Source organism: Antrostomus carolinensis, unplaced genomic scaffold, assembly GCF_000700745.2.
Source record: "Antrostomus carolinensis isolate BGI_N321 unplaced genomic scaffold, ASM70074v2 scaffold7957, whole genome shotgun sequence".
NCBI lineage: Eukaryota > Metazoa > Chordata > Aves > Caprimulgiformes > Caprimulgidae > Antrostomus > Antrostomus carolinensis.
The window spans coordinates 89592-107902 of record NW_010326588.1 but is presented as its reverse complement, the minus strand read 5'-3'; the positions used below and the strand labels follow the sequence as shown (position 1 = coordinate 107902).

Here is an 18311-nt window from a genome sequence, read left to right as displayed (position 1 = left end):
GTTCTGCAGCAGTAATGCAATAAAAAGAACGGTAATAAAAGCAGACAGGTAGTGCAAGCTTAGGATGGCAGGATAGCAGCAGGTTAAGAGTAATGCAAATGATAGCCTCTTCACAGGATATTATGTTTAACTACTCAGTGACCTGTGAGAGAGCAGATGTAGAGAACATATGCAAGTCAGTGAGTAATCAGTTTATATATTCCTTGCAAATTCTCTCCAAACTTTCTTTGTTATGACAGACCAAAATGCTGCATGTAGAGTCATCTGTATGGTGATACTTTTTCAGGTTTTAAGTGTGTTGCCTTCTGGATTTTTTTAAGAAATAATATATTCATGATATGCAGTACCAGGTTTCATCAATATTTCATTTGGGATTTGGTATAGCTATTAAAAAGCTATGACTGACTTCTGCAGTGACGTTTGTAGTGAAAGATGAAGCTCAAACATGATTTTTTGGGAAATGGTTAACTTAGCAGCTGGCTCTGCATCTTGTGCAGGAATAGCTGTGTCTCTAGTACAGTTTGAATGGTAAAAAACACTATGAGGGATATCAGATGGCTGATTAAATAGGTTTTAGTGTGATTACAAGCATTTTTTCTGGATTAGTGCTGGACTGGATTTGGGCTTTAATCTTGCAAAAAATTGAGTGACCTGGTTATCATCAATTTATGGAGTGGAGGGCATTACCTCTTCTTAAATAATGTTCAATCGTGCTGTACCCTGCTAACCGTATCAAGCTAATATTGAGTTCTTTAGCAAGCTAGGTAAAACAAATAACCCTCTCTGAAAAGGGCTCCTTCCTTGATGGCTGTTTATTTCAAAATTTATGCAATAAAGGAGGAGAGAAGAGATAGTCCAGAGGTGTCTAGTACTAATAATTTCTGATGTTGTGAATTCTTAAAAAAAATTTAAAAAAATAATAAAAAAAAAACATCCAGTAGTATGAGATCTGCCTTTGTAACATGTCAGGTAAGATATATATATGTTAGGAAATAAATACTTTTAATAAAATAAATATTCTGTGACTTAACCCTTTAATGCCTTGAACATGAAAGTGTTGGATAGGGTAGCTACACAGAAGCTGAAGTAATGTTAAAATAACTGCTTACCTCCTATCTTTCAGAGTCATTGAACAACTTGGTGGTAAACAGCTGGTAATGAACCACATGCATCATGAAGACCAACAAGTTCGTTATAATGCACTGCTTGCTGTGCAGAAGCTGATGGTTCATAACTGGTATGTGAAGATTATTTAACATACTACAAACAGTAACAAATACTGGGCTGTGGAAAGAGGATTCAAGACAGTAGATTTCTTTAAGGGGGAAATACCACTTTAATGTGGTAAGACTGCAGGTCTTAAATGATTGAGCAATGTGATGCTGCTGTGTAAGATCTTAGCTATTTTTTCTGTATTTTTGTTGCAGTTGAATTGCAATAGCTTGACCATACATGACTGAATGTCACATGAGTAATTCACTTGAACAATATATTTTAACTTGTTTGAACTGCTTAATATTTAATATGAGCTGTAACTTAGGCTTGCAAAACTACATTCTTCAAAATGTAGTTCTTCACCTACAAGAAAGCTGGGGAAGGACTTTTCATAAGGGCAGTTAATGACAGAACAAGGGGAAATGGCTTTAAACTGAAAGAGGGAAGGTTTAGATTAGATAATTAGGAAGAAGTTCTTTACTGTGAGGGTGGTGAGACACTGGAACAGGTTGCCCAAGGAAGTTGTGGATGCCCCCTCCCTGGAAATGTTTAAGGCCAGGCTGGATGAGGCTTTGAGCAACCTGGTCTAGTGGAAGGTGTCCCTGCTGATGGCAGGGGGGTTGAAACTAGATGATCTTTAAGGTCCCTTCCAATCCTAACCATTCTATGATTCTATGTTAAGGATGTGTGTGGGTATTTTAGCAAGTTTACTTAATCTCAGCTGAAGGAATCTGTAGCTTGATGTAGTTGTAAGTTGATGTTTCAAGTACTTCATTGGCAGTTGCTTTGCAAAGTGCGTGCCTCATCGTTATTTTGCATTGTTGTTCCTTGCTCAAGTCCTTTCTCAAACTCTACACTGTTATTTTTCTGTTGCCATTTTAAGGGGTGCAAGTACAGTTTTTCTTGAGATCCTGGAGCAGAAGCAGCTTATGGGCTGGTTGGTTAGATGCAGTTGAAAATCACTCACTGGTATCTCTTTCATCAGTTGCCGAGAGTACCATTTGAAGTGAGGTTTTTCTTTCATTGTTTGTTGACTAGTTCTGTAACTGTTTCTCTAATAAAACTCCAGAAACCCTGAAGTCCTGGTGTGTTTCTGCCACAGAGCTTGGTTGTGGGTGATGTTCCTTTCCAACAGAGAACGGGATCTTTATACTGAAGCATTGAAGGGCTGAAGTTCAAAAAAACTTCAGTGTTCATGTAACAACTTTGTATAACTTGCCATACTAATTAGGTATGCTAAGCAAAAAGCATGGAGAGTTAAAAATTCAGATTAAGAATTCCTAATTAGTTCATTAATTATGATTTCACCAAAGCTCATATTTCCAGTTTGGCATTGCCTTAGAGAAAGATAAAATGTGACAGTACATCTGAGTACACTGGAATGTAGATGTTGAGATACAAACAACTAATTTAGTTTTGAACCTAAACCAACCTTTTATTTTTTATAGGCTTGATACTTGGGAGTACCTGTAACTTTGGTCAGTTTTTTTGCTTCTGACAGAATGTGGTCTTTTAAAAAGGCTGAGTAGTGATGATGCTAACAGTGTGAAAGTGGTAGGGGAACAAGGTTTATCAAGCACATTCTTACAGGTTCTTTAAGTCAGCTACTTGCTGTAGAGGACAGGCTAGCAAAGCTGACAAAAAGCTCCTGTCGCCTCTCCCAGCAGTGTATCTTCTGTAAAATAAAGATAGTTTTCCCCTCTTCTTCTGAAAAGTATGAGTTTTAACTCTTGTGCATGCTATAATATTAATTTTATCCTGCTTCCTCACTCTGTTTGGTAATAGGCTTCTCTTCTCACAATCCTGTTCTGATATGTTTGAAGCATTCTGTGTATTATAAACTGGCTATAGCTAAACAGAGATCACAGTGTGGAAGGCTTAGTTACTGAATTTACCTTCTGTAGCGGGGACAGGTTTTATTTCATGATGTGTTCTGATGTCTTGGAAATCTGGTAATAACAATGTAAAACTCTGGTCTTTCTCCAGCATAAATCTCACTGCTAGTAAAAGTCTTCCTGAATACATAACTTGGCTTTTTCTCACTTTCAATTTAAGCATAATAATTTTAAAAACATCACAACTGGTCTTTTAGATTTGTCATAATGGCACGAACCCTTCTGTGCCTGCTTTTCTCAGTTTGTGAACCTTTAGACTTGAGACCGAGAAAGAGGTTGCAGTTACATCTAGTTTCAGATCTTCAGAGGTGTCACTAAAAAGGATCTGTTCAAGCTAGTGCCATTTTCAGATTCATATTGTCATCTCTGTAGGGAATACGTTCTTGTTTAATTACTGGAACAAGCCTCTGGGACACGTTATCCTTGGCTTGTATTTGCCAAAGTAGTGTTCCCCCTGGAATGGACATCAGTTAGCTTGGGCTAAGGAAATGACACATTGTTTGTATGTGGAAAGCTAGCTCTGTCTTTGTATAGATCTGGCTTTTGATGTGTGTCAGGAACTCTTCTGTTTCACAGCTTGTGTGGGGAGAAGACAAAGCAGCGTCCCCCGACTGTTGCACAGTGCAGCTCAAGTGTCTTACTTATTTAGCTTTGCTTTGTCATAAGATGGGTTACTCAGCAACTTCAAGGTTTGCTTAGCCTGCTCTTCAGAGCTGGGGAAACAATAAGCATTTTTTCCCTTGCTTCCATGTGTTTTGGAATTGCATTTATTTCACTCAAAGCAGTTGCTTTTTCCATTGAATTTAATTGGCATGGAACATCTCTGCATTACTGCCTGTGACAGATGCATGACAGAGGTGGTCAGGCTCTTCCTAGATCTGGAGACAAACCGAGAGAAGGATTAGAAAATAGAAGCTTGCTCTGCCAGGCTGTGGCTTGGTGGAAGTGATGTGTCTGGAGCAGCAGAGTAAGGAAAACTTCTGGTACCTGAACTGAGGGAGTGTTGTGGGGCAGCTGAAGTGGCATTCTGCTTCAAATGCAGCTGTATCATTAGATTGCTAATAACTCAACTTGGAGACAATTAACTCCTAAGTAATTTGACTAGTTCATTACAGGCTGCTCAGCTGGCTTTTCCTTAGGGATTTTTAAGTCAGGGATAAATGAGGGGAAATCAGACTGTCAGACATTCTGTTAAATGGTGAAGCTCAGTAGGTAGAAGCAGTAACTGCTGTCAGCTTTTCAGATGAGGTAAATTCAGGTGAAATATTCCAGTTACATTTGCATGTTAAATCATCATGTACTTGAAGCAGGGAGAAAAAGTATCTTTTTAGCATCACTTAATGTCTTTGGTAATTTATCCTGTGTTTTACTATCACCTGAACTAACTGTTAGTCACGGCACCTCATGCTGATGATAAAAACCTGTTGTTGGTAGATGAGGGAGTTCAGCATGGCGATGATGGTACAGATTTATTTGTGTGTCCTGTTTAATTTGTGCTTTAACTATGTATGAGAAGCATCATCTCCTTATTCCTTGTCTTTGCTTGTGTCCAGAGCCAATACCCAACTTGACCATTTTAGTATTAGGAGCTGGTTTTGGGAACAGTGGTAGTTGGAACAATGTTTTTAGTGATGCAGACTTTAAAAGAATCAAATAATTAAGTTCTAAACTAACAGCACTTACATATATCACTTTAAAGAAACCCAACATGGTAATCTCTACAAATGAAGCATGTGCCTTTCATGTTCTTCACAGCACAACATTTTACTGAACTTCAGGGATGGGATGTTGTGACTCAAAGCACCTACAGTTAGAAGCCCAGGTTCCTTCTGTGAACAAGAGAGAAGCAGGTTGTTTTTCACGGCAGTGCAGAACAACTTCAGTGCTTGAAGTTGAGCCGTGGGAATAATCTTCTGTCTTTAAGATTTGTGAACCTATAATCTCCTGGCTTCATTCTAAAGGGGTTAATTCCAACCTTCTATTACTTTACTAAGATAAGTGCTAAATGAAGAGCTAGGTGAATTCTAAATGTTCTGCATTTAATGTGTAATCTGTTTAGATCTTACTGGTCAACTACAGCGTAGTGCATTAGTTTCCACCACTTGTGTGTCTTCTAGCCTGGTTAGGCCCAGGAAAGTTTGCTAATGAGTCATGTAGTAAGTGCAGCATATTATTTATTTCCTTCCTCTGTCAGCAGCAGTGCTGTTGGGAGGTGAGGACCAGAGGTCAGAAATAAGACAATTGTTATGATATCCAACCTAGCTGACATGTGCAGAAATGGATCATGTATGCTTTTTCTTTGTACAAATGTGAAGTAAAATGTAGTGGCTTAACCTCTGTAGCTCAAATGTTCTTCAGTATTCATACAAATTCCACTGAAAGCATGGTGTATCTGATTGCAGACTTGTGTATTTTTCCTCTGGCTGAGTCGGGGTAATGGCAGAACTCCTAGCATCTTTTGGCAATTGCTCCCATTGACTAAACTACTAGACTGTTGCTCCACCTTTCTGCTTATGCTGTAGTAGTGAGCTGGTGTTAGGGAGGGATTGTGTCTCTTACCTCTGGTTTCAGATACGTTGTCTCACCTCCCCATAGTCCTTTCACCTGTGTAGCCTCTGAGCCATAAACTTCCTTTAAACAGGCAGACTTTTAGAACAAACTGCTATTCAATGAATTGGTACTGATGTGGAGAGTGTGAGTGTGCTGGTGGATGCTAAACAATGCGAGTTAGGGTGCGTTGTTGGTGCACAGTCAGGTATGGTATTGGAAGTAAAATTAATAAATAGCATACTGAATGAAGCAACAAATTCAGATAAGCTTTGAATATGCAACAGATTCTTATATGATTTTTCAAAGTGCATATCAAAATTATGTGCTTTCCATCTTTTAAGATGACTAGTTATGCAGAGAGACATTAAAAAAATCTGAAACTGCCTAGGATTTGCAGTATGCTATATTTAGAAGTTGTTGCTCTACAGAGTTAACACTGAATGTTCGGTATTTGTCACTACTGTTCTTTGGTATAAACTTTGTTCTCCAAAGCCCAGGTACCTCCTAAGATAGCTTCTGTACCATACTTGCATTTGGAAGTGAGTAGCACAAGGTGTAATGATCATTAACTGACAGCCATGAAGTTTGCCCTCCCCTCAGCCCCCCCAAGTTTGCTTTTGTTCTACCTGTTTGCAGTGAGTGGAATCTGTTACACTAAATACTGAGGATTGCAGAGATTTTTGCAATATCTTCTTTCTCTTGAGTTCCAAGGCCACATGCGTAGGTCCAGGAAATATGTGGTGAAAATCACTATGCTTCCACTGAAAATAAATAGGATAATTTATTAAAATGCAATTTGGTGATGTGATATAGGCCCAAGCTGTTTGGTTATAATAGCTTTGATTCTGTTGCATACTTTTGCTTGTTCTTTTGTTGTTTGTGCTTCAGCACTGTTTATGGTCTGCATTGCTACAATAGGCAAATACTTTAAAATCTTAAACACATTTCTCTTCCTTGAAATACTTGATAATACATTAATCTGCTGAGTCAAGGAAGAAAACTGTATTCAGCAGACAAGTGACAGAAGAGAATTGCACTGTTGCCCTATGTGGTAGCACTCCAGCTTGAGCAGTCCGCCTAGCCCAGCTCTCTAGGAAGATGTCTCTTTGTTTCTCGGTTTACTACTTTTATAGCTGTACTATCTCTGTTTACTTCTGTGAAGAGGAGTGCATGTCATGTAGGAAAAAAATACTTTATATACATATAAAAATTATATATTATGTACAGAGTATACTATATATAAAATATGCAGTCGTATATTTTCAGCTCTTGCAGTATGACATGTTCATATTGTATTTCAGGAACCAAATATTAACATAGCTCCAGATTTGATTTCTGAGCCCGGTTTCAGTTTCTTTATTTTCTCTACTGACTTCTGTGGCTCTGTTGCAAGGTGTGTGCATCTGTGGTGGCCACTCTCCAGCTCCATGTGCCTTTCTTCTGGCCATCACTAGTGTTAATGTGACACTGCAGTGAACAGGTTCAAGGGAGCTTATTAGGAGAAAACAATTTACTTGAGAGTTGAACAAAAAATACTGTCTCAGCAGAATGCCTGGATGAATGCCCATTGAGAAAGGCAGGCACACATTACTGGAACAGGTTTGAGGGTGGCTGTGCCAACTTTGTCCTCCACTGGATTACATGGGAACTTGAGGGACGGTTGCAACTTTGTCCTGGTGTTGCTGCTTTATGACTGCGTTGCCCAGAAAGTTCCAGGGATTGTCGCATCTTTGGAGTTGTTTTTGCAGCAGTGTAACACTTGTAAAGACCAGTGCTTTCAAGGGATAGTTCAGCCTGCTTAGAGCTGGGAATACATCTATTGTATAACTCGAATACCTGTTTGTGGAGCCACAATAAATGACTAAAACTGGTCTGTCTCTCTCAACAAATCCAGGTTATTAGGCCCCTCATAGAAATGCAACATAAAGACAGCAAATCTGTTCTATCTGTTCAAACTATTCCATCTTCTGCCTGTCCTGTGAGCTTGTTTAACTTTTTGTTGTATCTTTGATTTGTCTGTAACAGTGTATGTTGGCAATGTCTTTTGAGTTGCTTGAGTTGTGTGGCTGACTTTTTACTGTAGCTTTATTACACTTCTATACTCTTTCATAAAGGGAAGAATTTCTTTAGAACTAGCTTTTAATTTTCACTTTCAAAAGCATGGAACTGTAGGTTTATGCTTAGATAGAGAAAACTAAAATCAATATTTTGTATTGTTCTTTGTCAAAGGAAAGCATTCTGCCTCTTAGGAACCTCAATCTGCTAAAATAAGCTAGGAATTACAGATGTTCAAAGACTGTCAAATATTTTTTGAATAACTTGGTTCTTTAATAAATTGGAAGTAAGATTTAAGATAAATCTTGTTAGAAAAGAGAGAATATGAAAATTTTACCCTTCTTTTCTTCTGTGCTTCATCTACTTTTCTTCCCTTGCCTGCTAAAAAGAATTTTCATTTTTCTTTAAAGGACAGGTAAATCTAACTGCACTGGAATTTGGAGTATAGCATTAAGAGTAGTACTCCTTAAACTGTAAGGCTTGTTCCTTTTAGCATATGGCAGGTAGAAATCTGTATGTACCTTAAACTTTCCCGTCTGTCATAAACTGTTGTTGACAGTGGTCCTTTGCTCAATCTGAAAATTAGTATAAAATTTTCAGGTAGGGTCTTGTGCCAGTTTGCAGTTATCTCCTTATTCCATACTGGGTGAATTTGGTGGCTTACGTGTTGGATCAGTTCCTTGTGCCTTCTCCTAAATGACCTTTAAGCATTTGTTGCAATTACCAATGTGCTCAAGTGTATGTCAGCTTGAGGGTGTCAGTGTCTTTCATACACCAAAAAACCCAATTAAATTAAACTCAATGAAGCAACAAATTGGATTTGAGATCCAACAAATTCATGTCTTCACCTCTGAGTTTCCTTTTCTTGTTGGAAAAAGCACTTTGGATACTGCAGAAAATGTGTTTAAAGATTAGGCCCGAAAAAGGGGAAATTGCTAGTGTGGAAGGAATCTCACTTTGTTATTCTAATATGAATTAAAAGATCAATTTGCAAATGGAAATTACTTATACCTCACAGTCAGGCTTCTGAATGACCAAGGAAGTGAGAAAATGTGGTGTATCCAGTTTTGTTGATCTGAGCTTTAGGTGGGACATGGAGGATTTTGTGGTTATTATCAAAAGCCATGTGCTACGCTTGCATGTTTTGATGCTTTTCTGCAGTGCAGAGGTAATATTTTGTGCTCTTGTTATTTTCTCACTTTTGAATGCAGTTAACTGTAAATGCAAGCTTGTCTGGACCAGCTTCATCTGCTTTGTAATATGGATGGTTTTATGTAGAAGGAAGTCAGAAGAGAGCTAAAACTCATCTTTATAACAGGCCTTTCTGTTCCTGCGTGAGGAAAACGGTCAAAGTGGAACTTTTTGTTCCAAAGAGCTAAACTTGCAAATTTGAACTTCTAAGGTACTCGGGCCTTTTCTTGATGAACTTTATAACTTGATTATTAATGCTGGACGATGAATTGCCTTCTTGTTCTTTGTTGCATGATTTCTAGCTCTGATTCCAAGTTAGTACTACTAGAAGCTGTTGCAAGGTACCTTTAAAATATCCATGGAGTTCACCTCTACAATCCCAGCATGAGGAGTATACCAAAATGATATACTTAAGTGTAAGTCTGTTTATGTGGGAGAACACAGACTTTTCCAGATGCTTATTGACTTGAGGGAGCACCTTTAAGCATGTGGTAACTTTTCTTCCCTTTCTGTAAAGCAGTAAAGGAGTAAAGCATTCTATGTAAACATGCTCAATATTAGTGGACTACTGGTGCATAGAATTCCATTTCCCTTCGTACCCTTAAATGATTTAAAATTAAAATGAGCCTTATAACAGCTGGACAGCTGGGGCATTTGTATTGAGAAAATGTTTACTACTTTTGAAGTATTATATGTGATAATGCAATGCCTACTCAAGGTAAAAGGCAGCTTTCTAATGGAAAGAATTGGTGACTGAATTTGTTGTTGACCAGGACATTATTTTCCTCTTTTTCCACAATTTTGTACTTGAATTTTCTACATCTCGTAGAATGCATACTCAGTGACACCCTGCAGATCTACTTGGCCTGATTAGAAGGGAAAAAAGGTATTGTAAGATTGTGTATTGAAAGACAATGAGTATGTAGACCCCAAAGTTCAGCTACGTCAAATGTTAGCAGGATATGTTTTGTCGTAGTCTCTAGTATGAGCACACATGAATCTCTGCCAGTAGTGGCTACACTTGTATGTTGTATACTTTTGCTTCTGAGCCTTAGAAATTTGATGTGCTTGCAAAAGACCAACCACGATGCCTTTATATGGTAAAGATGGTCATCTTCTGCAGTTATGAAGACTAACATAATATTTAAAATAGGGAGAAGTTGTCAAATTCATGGGTTTATACCTTGTAATTTTAAAAAGCCAGTGTAATACCTCATTTCTTTCCATTGTAGCATGCATCTCTAATCTGACAGATGCTGTTTTGAGTATTTTCTGAAGTGATTTGTTACCTTGGTGACAAGATCTGCCCTTTCATCATACATGCTCTTACAGTGCAATCTGTTGAATGCTTGTATTCTTAAAGGTAGTTTTAATTTTGTGGGGTAAACAGTAGTTCTAAAATACCAGTTATTCTCTTAAGATTTGACTAAGTAGCAGTGCAGGATAAATAAAAAAAAAATTGTAGCTGCTTGATTCGTAATAGCATAGTGATCAATACCTTTGTGAAATTTATGCATGAAGACTGAAGCTTATAGTGCTGCTTAAACTCCTGCTGTGGTGAAATACTAGTATGTAAAAAATATACTTGAATTGAATCTTCTTGTCCTTTTAGTTTATACTTTAACTGAAGGAGAATAGGAGCCTAGTGAAACTACTCTTGGTAGCTTGAGTTTTAGTGGAAGATGGGAGGGAGAAGTGATCAAAGGCCTGGCAGATGACCTGTCAGTCTGCTGTCCTAGGGCTGTACATGAAAGCTTCATGTTGAGAAACTGTCTAAATCCCTCCTTATCAGTCCCTTACCAGTCCTTTTCATCATCTTGCACAGACCATGCAAGAACTTGGCCTAGGTTAACCAATGACACTCAGTTGGAAATGATAACCAAACAGAAAATTAACTGGTACTTGTAACTCCAGGTGGGACATTTTTTGCATTTCAGCAGCCTTTGGTGGTGGCTAAAGAAGTGATGGAGTGGAGATAGTATGGGATTTTCACCTGGGTTTGCAGCATGGCAGCATAGAGCAGTAACTGAAGATACTCATTCTGTATGGAAAATGGGATAAGAGCTTTTTTCTTGTCGCTGGACTTAAACCTCACACTTGCAAATGAATGACTGAAATAAGAGATTTTATAGGAAAAGTACTGAACTATCAACTGTATGTCCTTAGAAGTTGAATATGTCTGTTGGGTGACTCAGTACCTACAAAATATGCTACTGCTCTGGCTTCTCAGGAATTTTTACTGAATACAGCCTGTATCTGAACCAGTGTAAGCTATGCAATAGTCACACTGTTACAGGTTGTTAGCTTGATTGATTTTCCTACTTCTAAGTAGTTGCACAGGAATTTCACATTCAAAATGGTTCAAGTGCTTTAAGAACTTCACAGGTTTGTGATACTGCGAGCAAAGCTGTGTATGCAACAAGTGTCAGCTGCTTTCAAGCTCTATGTCAGACAAGAAAGACTAGAATCAGTACATACACGTAGGCATGAAACAAAAAATAAAACACACTGAGGGAGCAGGAGGAGGTTTGGTGAGTTTGGAAGCCCTTCCATCCTTGCTGGCTGTGTTTTTGGATGGCTGACAAATGTTGTTAATTTTGGTGGTACAATTTTGAGTCCTGCAAAACCGTAAGAGAGCAGCTTATTTCTTTCTTTGCCATCAGGAGTCTCTACTTTGAGGGTGGTATACTACCTATTATGATCAAGACTCATACCTATCAAGTGCAGCCCAAGCATTAAAATACTGTGATCCTGCAGCAACACCTGATAAAGCTGTGAAGGAAGGTGCTAAACCATAGTGTATGGCTCAGCATACAAATTGTATGTTATTTTCTTTGCTAGTGGAGTTTTGAAGTTAACATACTTTATAGGAATTTTGCTTTTCTACATACTTTAAAACTGAGAAAAGTGCTGTTGGGTGCTACAGTTGTGATGCTAAACTTCGTTGTGTGATACGAATTGTAATGCTTAGGGAGCAGCTGTTCAACAGGACACTAAACCTACAATTAGTTTTTTGAAATATGCAGTAAGAGCTGATATTTTTTTCTTTTTTTTTAATAAAGCAAAAGTGCATACTCTCAAGTTAAGTTGTTTTGTTTGCTTGTTTTTTAAAAAAGGCTTAATTCTGAACATTATTGGATATCTTTTCTTTCTTACAGCTTGAACATATAGTTCTTCAGTCAGTGTCTATTTTGATAGCCTATGGGTTAAATTGCCAGTATGGCCATTGGTATTACTTGTGCTCCTGCAGCTGGGTTATGGGAAGAGATCCTTTTAAATATTTTTGCCACAGCTTCTCTTATGCGTATTTGCAAAACAAAATCTGTGGGCTTCATGGGTGTTCTGTAACACTTGCCAGGACTTTTAAATATTACCACTGGGCTTTTTCTTTTTCCAGACAGTTTTGTTGATGTTCAGTTTGTACCTTATTTTCAGACTGATCAATGATAGATACCTAAAGCTTAGGTACTCTTATAGTAGCTCCAGTTGACTATGAAATATTAGTAGACATAATTTGAAGGAATAGTTCTAAATGTAAAGCTTTTTCCTCTTTCTCTACTTCATGCTTCCCACCACTCTCCTACTTGTCACTCTCGAGAGTGTTTCTCAATCTATTTTTTGTTGTATTTCAGGGAATACCTTGGAAAGCAGTTGCAGTCAGAACAACCTCAAACGGCCACTGCACGGAGCTAAACAATTCCATCAGTTTGTGCTTATAACTACAGTATGTTCGTCTTTAATATCAAGAAAACACTGAAATCACATGTTCTTTGCTTGATGCTACTGCATAAAGTTTCCAGGTTTCCTCCAGTGTTGTTGGCTTAGTAAAAATGTATTTGTTCAACTAGTTCTGATGATTAAGCCTATTAGCTTCCTGTTATATTCTGAATGTATATGAGGAAATGTGGCTAATATATTGCATTTGTTTTATGTATTTATTCTCATAATAAAGAATGTTATTAAAGGATATTAATTCCATGTTATGATTAGCCTAGAAAAATTGTTCTCTTCTTTTAGTGGGCTATCAGTATTGTCACTTCCCAAGAAAAACAAGTAGTCCCTATGTGTCTCCAGATAAATTAATAAAGCTTTGACTTGGTGTTCTGTAGGATATGCAATAATCTGAGAAATGTTGACTAAAATATATACCAAGTCTCAAAACTATTAAAACTGTATATGAAAACAAAAGTATGGGGGTTTTTTTTTTGGTTGGTTGGGTTTTTTTTTGGGGATGGGGTAGTTTCTCTTGTTAAAGACTACATTAAAAAATCGGGACATGAGAAGAGGAAAAACGTTCCTCTAATGAAAATTGATACACTTAAGATTATTAGTCAAGCTGTATAACATCAGTGTTAAGGCTGTAGGTCAGAGATCAAGTTGGTTTTTTTTAGTAACAAATGTGCAGTAACTGATGATCATATTAAACCCAATAATTTGGATATTGATCTTTTCTGTGTTTTGTAGCTCCTAGTAGTAAAAAAAGATATAAGCATCAATGAATCAAACATTATATAGGATTGGCATGTGAAAACAGTCTTATTTACATATATATAGGAGCTTGGCTCCAGGCACTTGTAACAATACACAGTTAATATTATTGTGATTGATTTTGAGAGTGAAAAAAAAGATGAAAGAACATGGCTTATTCTCTTTGGTGGTCTTGTGTGATGCAAGTCTGTGATGAAGTTTAGGCTACTTTGTCATCAAGTGGAAAAGAAAAAAAAACAAAAAAAACCCCAAACCAAAACCAAATTGGGGAAAATTTTTCTTACCTAGTCTGGATTTTCATAATATATAACTAAAATTTGACTACTGTTGCAATGGAGAGGGAAGACTTTCAGGGGAAGACAGCTTGTGATGATTTTTTTGGCCTGCTTAATTAAAATTAGATTGTGTAGATTAATGACTAATGCTTACTTCTGCATATAGGAGGCATAGGATTTGATATTGAAGTTAGTATCATGATGATAGGTGCCTGAAAAGAATTAAACTGACTTAAGTTGGAGTAAGGGTTATCTGAATGGATCTTATCTCAGTGCTGCATGTTCCCACAGTGATGAAGGACACTTGTGGTGTGGAAAGCTGTTGAGAGAACAAGGGTGCACTTACACTGCTATTTTTATTCTTGGTCAGTTGAATGCTCTTGAAATAACTCTTTGAGTCTTCCCTGCTTTTCACACTTCAGTTTGCATCACATGACGGTATCAGTGCGTGAATAGGATTCTTCTCTGATAAAGCTAAACTGCAGGACACACATCCTGTGTGTCTTGGCTGCTTGGCAAGTATTCAATCCACTGGACCAGGTAAGATTTTGTTTGAAGTATGGCCCTCTGCAATGCATGCAGAGTGAAAGCTGGATTCTTGGCACCAAATGTCTTGCTCTACAAGTCAGATTCTCATGTCACACTCCTTGCTGATGTAAGCATAGCCGAAGAGTTATCTTGAAGATGTAAAAGGTTGGTCCTATGGTTACAGCCGTAATGTTGAGCACAAGAGCCATGACAGGACATTAATGGCAAAGGAATATACCCCCATCTTCAAAACCAGAAGTTTGTGTTGTTTCCTTGTCTGAAGGGAGCATTGAAGCACTGCTTGGTAAGGGAATTGGGGTTTGAGTTGTGTGAGTAAAGACAATGCTGCTACCACTGGCAACCCCTCTTATTTTTTGGGAGCTAGAAATAACCAAGCTATTCATTACATGAAACAAAATTACTTACAGAGGTTGTCCTGAAATTTCTAAATATTGTGTTCATATACAAATAAATTCTCCTTTCTGTTGCTTTGCTAGTGTTACTGTGTGCATAGTTTAATTCTTCATGATGTGATCTGTTTCCAAGCTACATGAAACCTAGCATTCTCCTCCATTTAGTTAGAAATCTGTTGGAGACAGAGGAAAGTATTTAAAGAAACAGTTGTGATGTTTCACTTATATCAGGGTGCAGTACTGATACAGTGATGCCTGAGCTATGAGAACTCCAGCCCCTGATGGTAATATTCACATGGCTCAAGGGTTGTGATCTCAGGGAGTTCTTGCCAGCAAATTGTACAGTGAGAAGCCTGGGAACTCAGGGGGGTGGGGTTATGAAAGATCTTTCTGTGCTTTTCAGTTGGACTGTGAAGTGGCCAGAGCTGAGATTTCTGCAGGAGTTGGAGTCCTGGGGAATCTTGGCATAGCAGGGAGCTGCAGACTGGTTTCCAGCAGAACCCACAGGTTCTCTGTCTCCCATCCCAAGGCAGGCCTATACCTGTAGGTGCTGGAAGGCCTTGGATATGTGGTCCCAAGAGAGAAAATGGGGCAGAGCTGTCCTGGAGCTTTTAACCTTGGAAATCAGGAAACTTGACCAAAAACTTTTATTGAGTTTCAACACATTCATAAAGCTTTCTACTGCATTTGCTTTTTGTCTGACAGCTTATGGTTAGCTTTAACACTTGCTACTGAGCACTGTTTTTACTATTCATCTGTTTGTGTTAGCTCACTTAACGTGCTCAGCCTCATTCTTCCAAAATCTGACATAGGGCAGGTAGGCAGATGCTGTGGTGGCAGATTGAACACCTCAGGGCTGTGTGATGACAGTGTGGGTAGAGCTTAGTGTTAGGAAGAGAAGCGTGTGCCGGCAGTTTCCTTCCTTCCTTCCCTCTGGTGACATGAAGATTTAGAGATGACTAGAGATTAACTGCCATGGACCAGATAACTAACTCGCTTCTAAAGTGAGGAGATAGTTATCTTCCTCCCAGTTAGGGTAATCAGTGTTCTCTTTATGAAGTTTTTCCTCAATTTTCCTAATTTGTTTTCACTCTTATGTTGCATCCAAGAATAAATGGAGTTTAATTTTCCTATAATGAAAGTAACTTGAGTCTTTGAAATCTTTATAAACTGACTTTAAAGTTTTGTGTTTGAGTTTTCTTTTGCTTTTCATTATACATCTGCTGAAATGGTTTTCTCTAAACTTTGGTCTCTATCTGAAGTCTGAATAGAAATAAATTTGAGTAAGTTTGCAAGATATGCAGCAACTGGGAAAAGAATTTAAACCTGTTACAATTCAATGCAGGAGGGGTGGAGGGGAAAGATGGTGAAAAACTACTGACATCTGGAACTAAGGCAGGAAAATTCTTTAATCTTATGCTTAGTGCATGTTTATTATTCCCATAAGCCATTTGAGGTCTTAAGGCCTGAAGCTGGACATAGAGGAGGCCAGACCTTGGTCTTGACCAATGTGAGCTACGATGCTCAAAATGAATGAGGGCTGGGCAGGAGATGGGCTGTCTGGCCCTGGATGTACCACAGGGTACAGGTCCTCCCTTCAGTAGCTCATCAGAATTGCAAAAAGTGTCTTTGTGCACCTGCATGAACAAATGAAGGTTGTCAACAGTTTCTAATACTAAGACCTGCTGGGTTAATATATTTTTTTTCATGAATATGACATGCTCGTTTTAGCCCAGTAAGTGACAAGGGGTCAGAAGGAATCCTGTTGATTCATCTCTGTCCAGAAGCTTTTGCTTTTTCCTTTGGTAACTTCTGCAGTGTAGTTGTGAGTTATCTTTTTAGAGCCATGTGCTGTGTCAGAGTTGAGAACAGAGCTGGTGCTCTCATGATAGCCAGATATGTTATTAACTTAATTATATTCACTTTCTCTTAGACTCCAAAATGATTATTCAAAAAATCTGAACTCCTGTTGAAATTTTCAATTGGCCAAGGGTATTGTCATTCAAATGCCCCAGAAGCAGCAGCCTTGCTTGCAGATGTTACTGGGAGCTCTTCTTACCTTGAGGTACGCATGTTTCATCTGTATAGTCAGTTCTGAGATGCATCAGATGTTGAACACAAATGATGTGCTAAAAACTGTTAATGTCCTTTAAAGAAATTTTTCATCACTTGCCCCTTGGACTTATTGTTGCTTGTCAGCTAAATTACTGTACAGTAAGGAGCATAATAAAAACCAGAAATGGAATAATGACTGACTGTTATGTAGAGTGTCTTGTTTCTGTTACTCTGTTGTCTGCAAGAACATTTCTGTGCTATGGAAATGTTATTTTTCTTGGGAGGAAAACCTTAAAATGGAAAAAAATTCTTCTTCTTACAAAAGTAGGCAGTGGGACGATAATTATTATTTTTTTTTTTAACCTGATAATCTCACAGATTTTCCCAGAAGTGCACCGCTTGTCCCTCTGCGTGAAAACTAAATCTGCAGAAAGGAACAATTAAGTTTTTAATGAGTCATCTTTGGTACCATTATGTGCATATTCATGATACAATTTTTTTCCAAGGCTCTTCAGTTAGTTTGCCTTGTCTGAATTCTATGTAGAGACAAAACTGTCAAGCTGAAAATTTAAATAACTATTTCAGTGTCGTCATAAGCTATTTTAAAAAGGCCACACATGTGCATATCTGCCAAAAAATGGGCAAAGAAATTTGGTACCCAGTTATGGCAATGACAGTTAAAACCTATTGATTTGGAAATCACGGAACTGCTACAGTATCAGATTATTTTGTAGCAAGAAAACATAATAAATTGCAGACTTGAAGGTCTTTTTTCTCTAGATAACTTTCATGAAAAGGAAACAAAACAAGCCTGTTCTGTCAGGTTCAGGTGGGTAAAATACAGCTTCGGATTACGAGTCTGCCAGTGTGGGGATCACAGCTAATACTTTGGTTGTGGATGCATGTAAACACAGGACAAGATACTTTGGTCATCAGTTAAAAAGATTAAATACTTTTGACATATCTTTCTTAATCACTATAGTCAACCTATGCAGTAGTGATTAGGTGCTTTACCCTGTTTATCTTTGTGCCTTGCTTATTCTTTTTTCCCTGTTTTGAACTAAGGTAAAATAAGTTTGTTTTTGTTTTCAAGTTGGTGTCTGTGTCCTTTTTGCTAACCCTGTCAATATGCAAAACAATACTGAATTAACTGCTCTCCATTTCCTCAGAATTGCATATGAACTTCATTTCCAGATCCTACTTTAGTCTTCAGCTACTCAATGCTTTATGTGGGGAAAAATTCAATTGAGTGCCTGTTGAAAACTATTAAGCAGAATCTCTATAGTGTCATTTTCAGTGCTGCCTCAGTTGCCATCACTACCCATTCTCTTTCCTCCACCCCCTTTTTCTTGAAGCATAAATACCATTCATTCCTTGTTTTGTGAAGTCACTTACAATTTTTTATGTTGTTTAAGCAAATGTAGATTTCTAAGTTTGTATTTTGAAGAGAGGGAGATGTTTTTTTCTACAGCAATAGGGATGCAAACACATCTCTCGCTGCCTGCAAGACTACAGCTTCAGGTTAGCATAGTTTTAAATTTTGACTCTTCTGGTACTTAAATGTTGTAGACAGATACGACAAATCACAATTTGGGTTAAAAAAGCCAATTCATACTATGGAATAATCCTAGATCACCGAAGACAAT

The 18311-nt window shown here is 37.9% G+C and overlaps 1 protein-coding gene across 1 annotated transcript in view; it reads left to right on the top strand.

Annotated features, from left to right (window-relative positions):
* ATP6V1H (ATPase H+ transporting V1 subunit H) overlaps positions 1–12868 on the top strand; it is a 49256-nt gene extending 36388 nt beyond the window's left edge. The window contains exons 12-13 of the mRNA XM_010171622.2: positions 1124–1237; positions 12539–12868. Of these exons, the coding sequence (XP_010169924.1) occupies positions 1124–1237; positions 12539–12599 (175 nt within the window). The 3' untranslated portion in view covers positions 12600–12868. The remainder of the gene's footprint in view (positions 1–1123; positions 1238–12538) is intronic.
* Positions 12869–18311: the final 5443 nt, after the last annotated feature.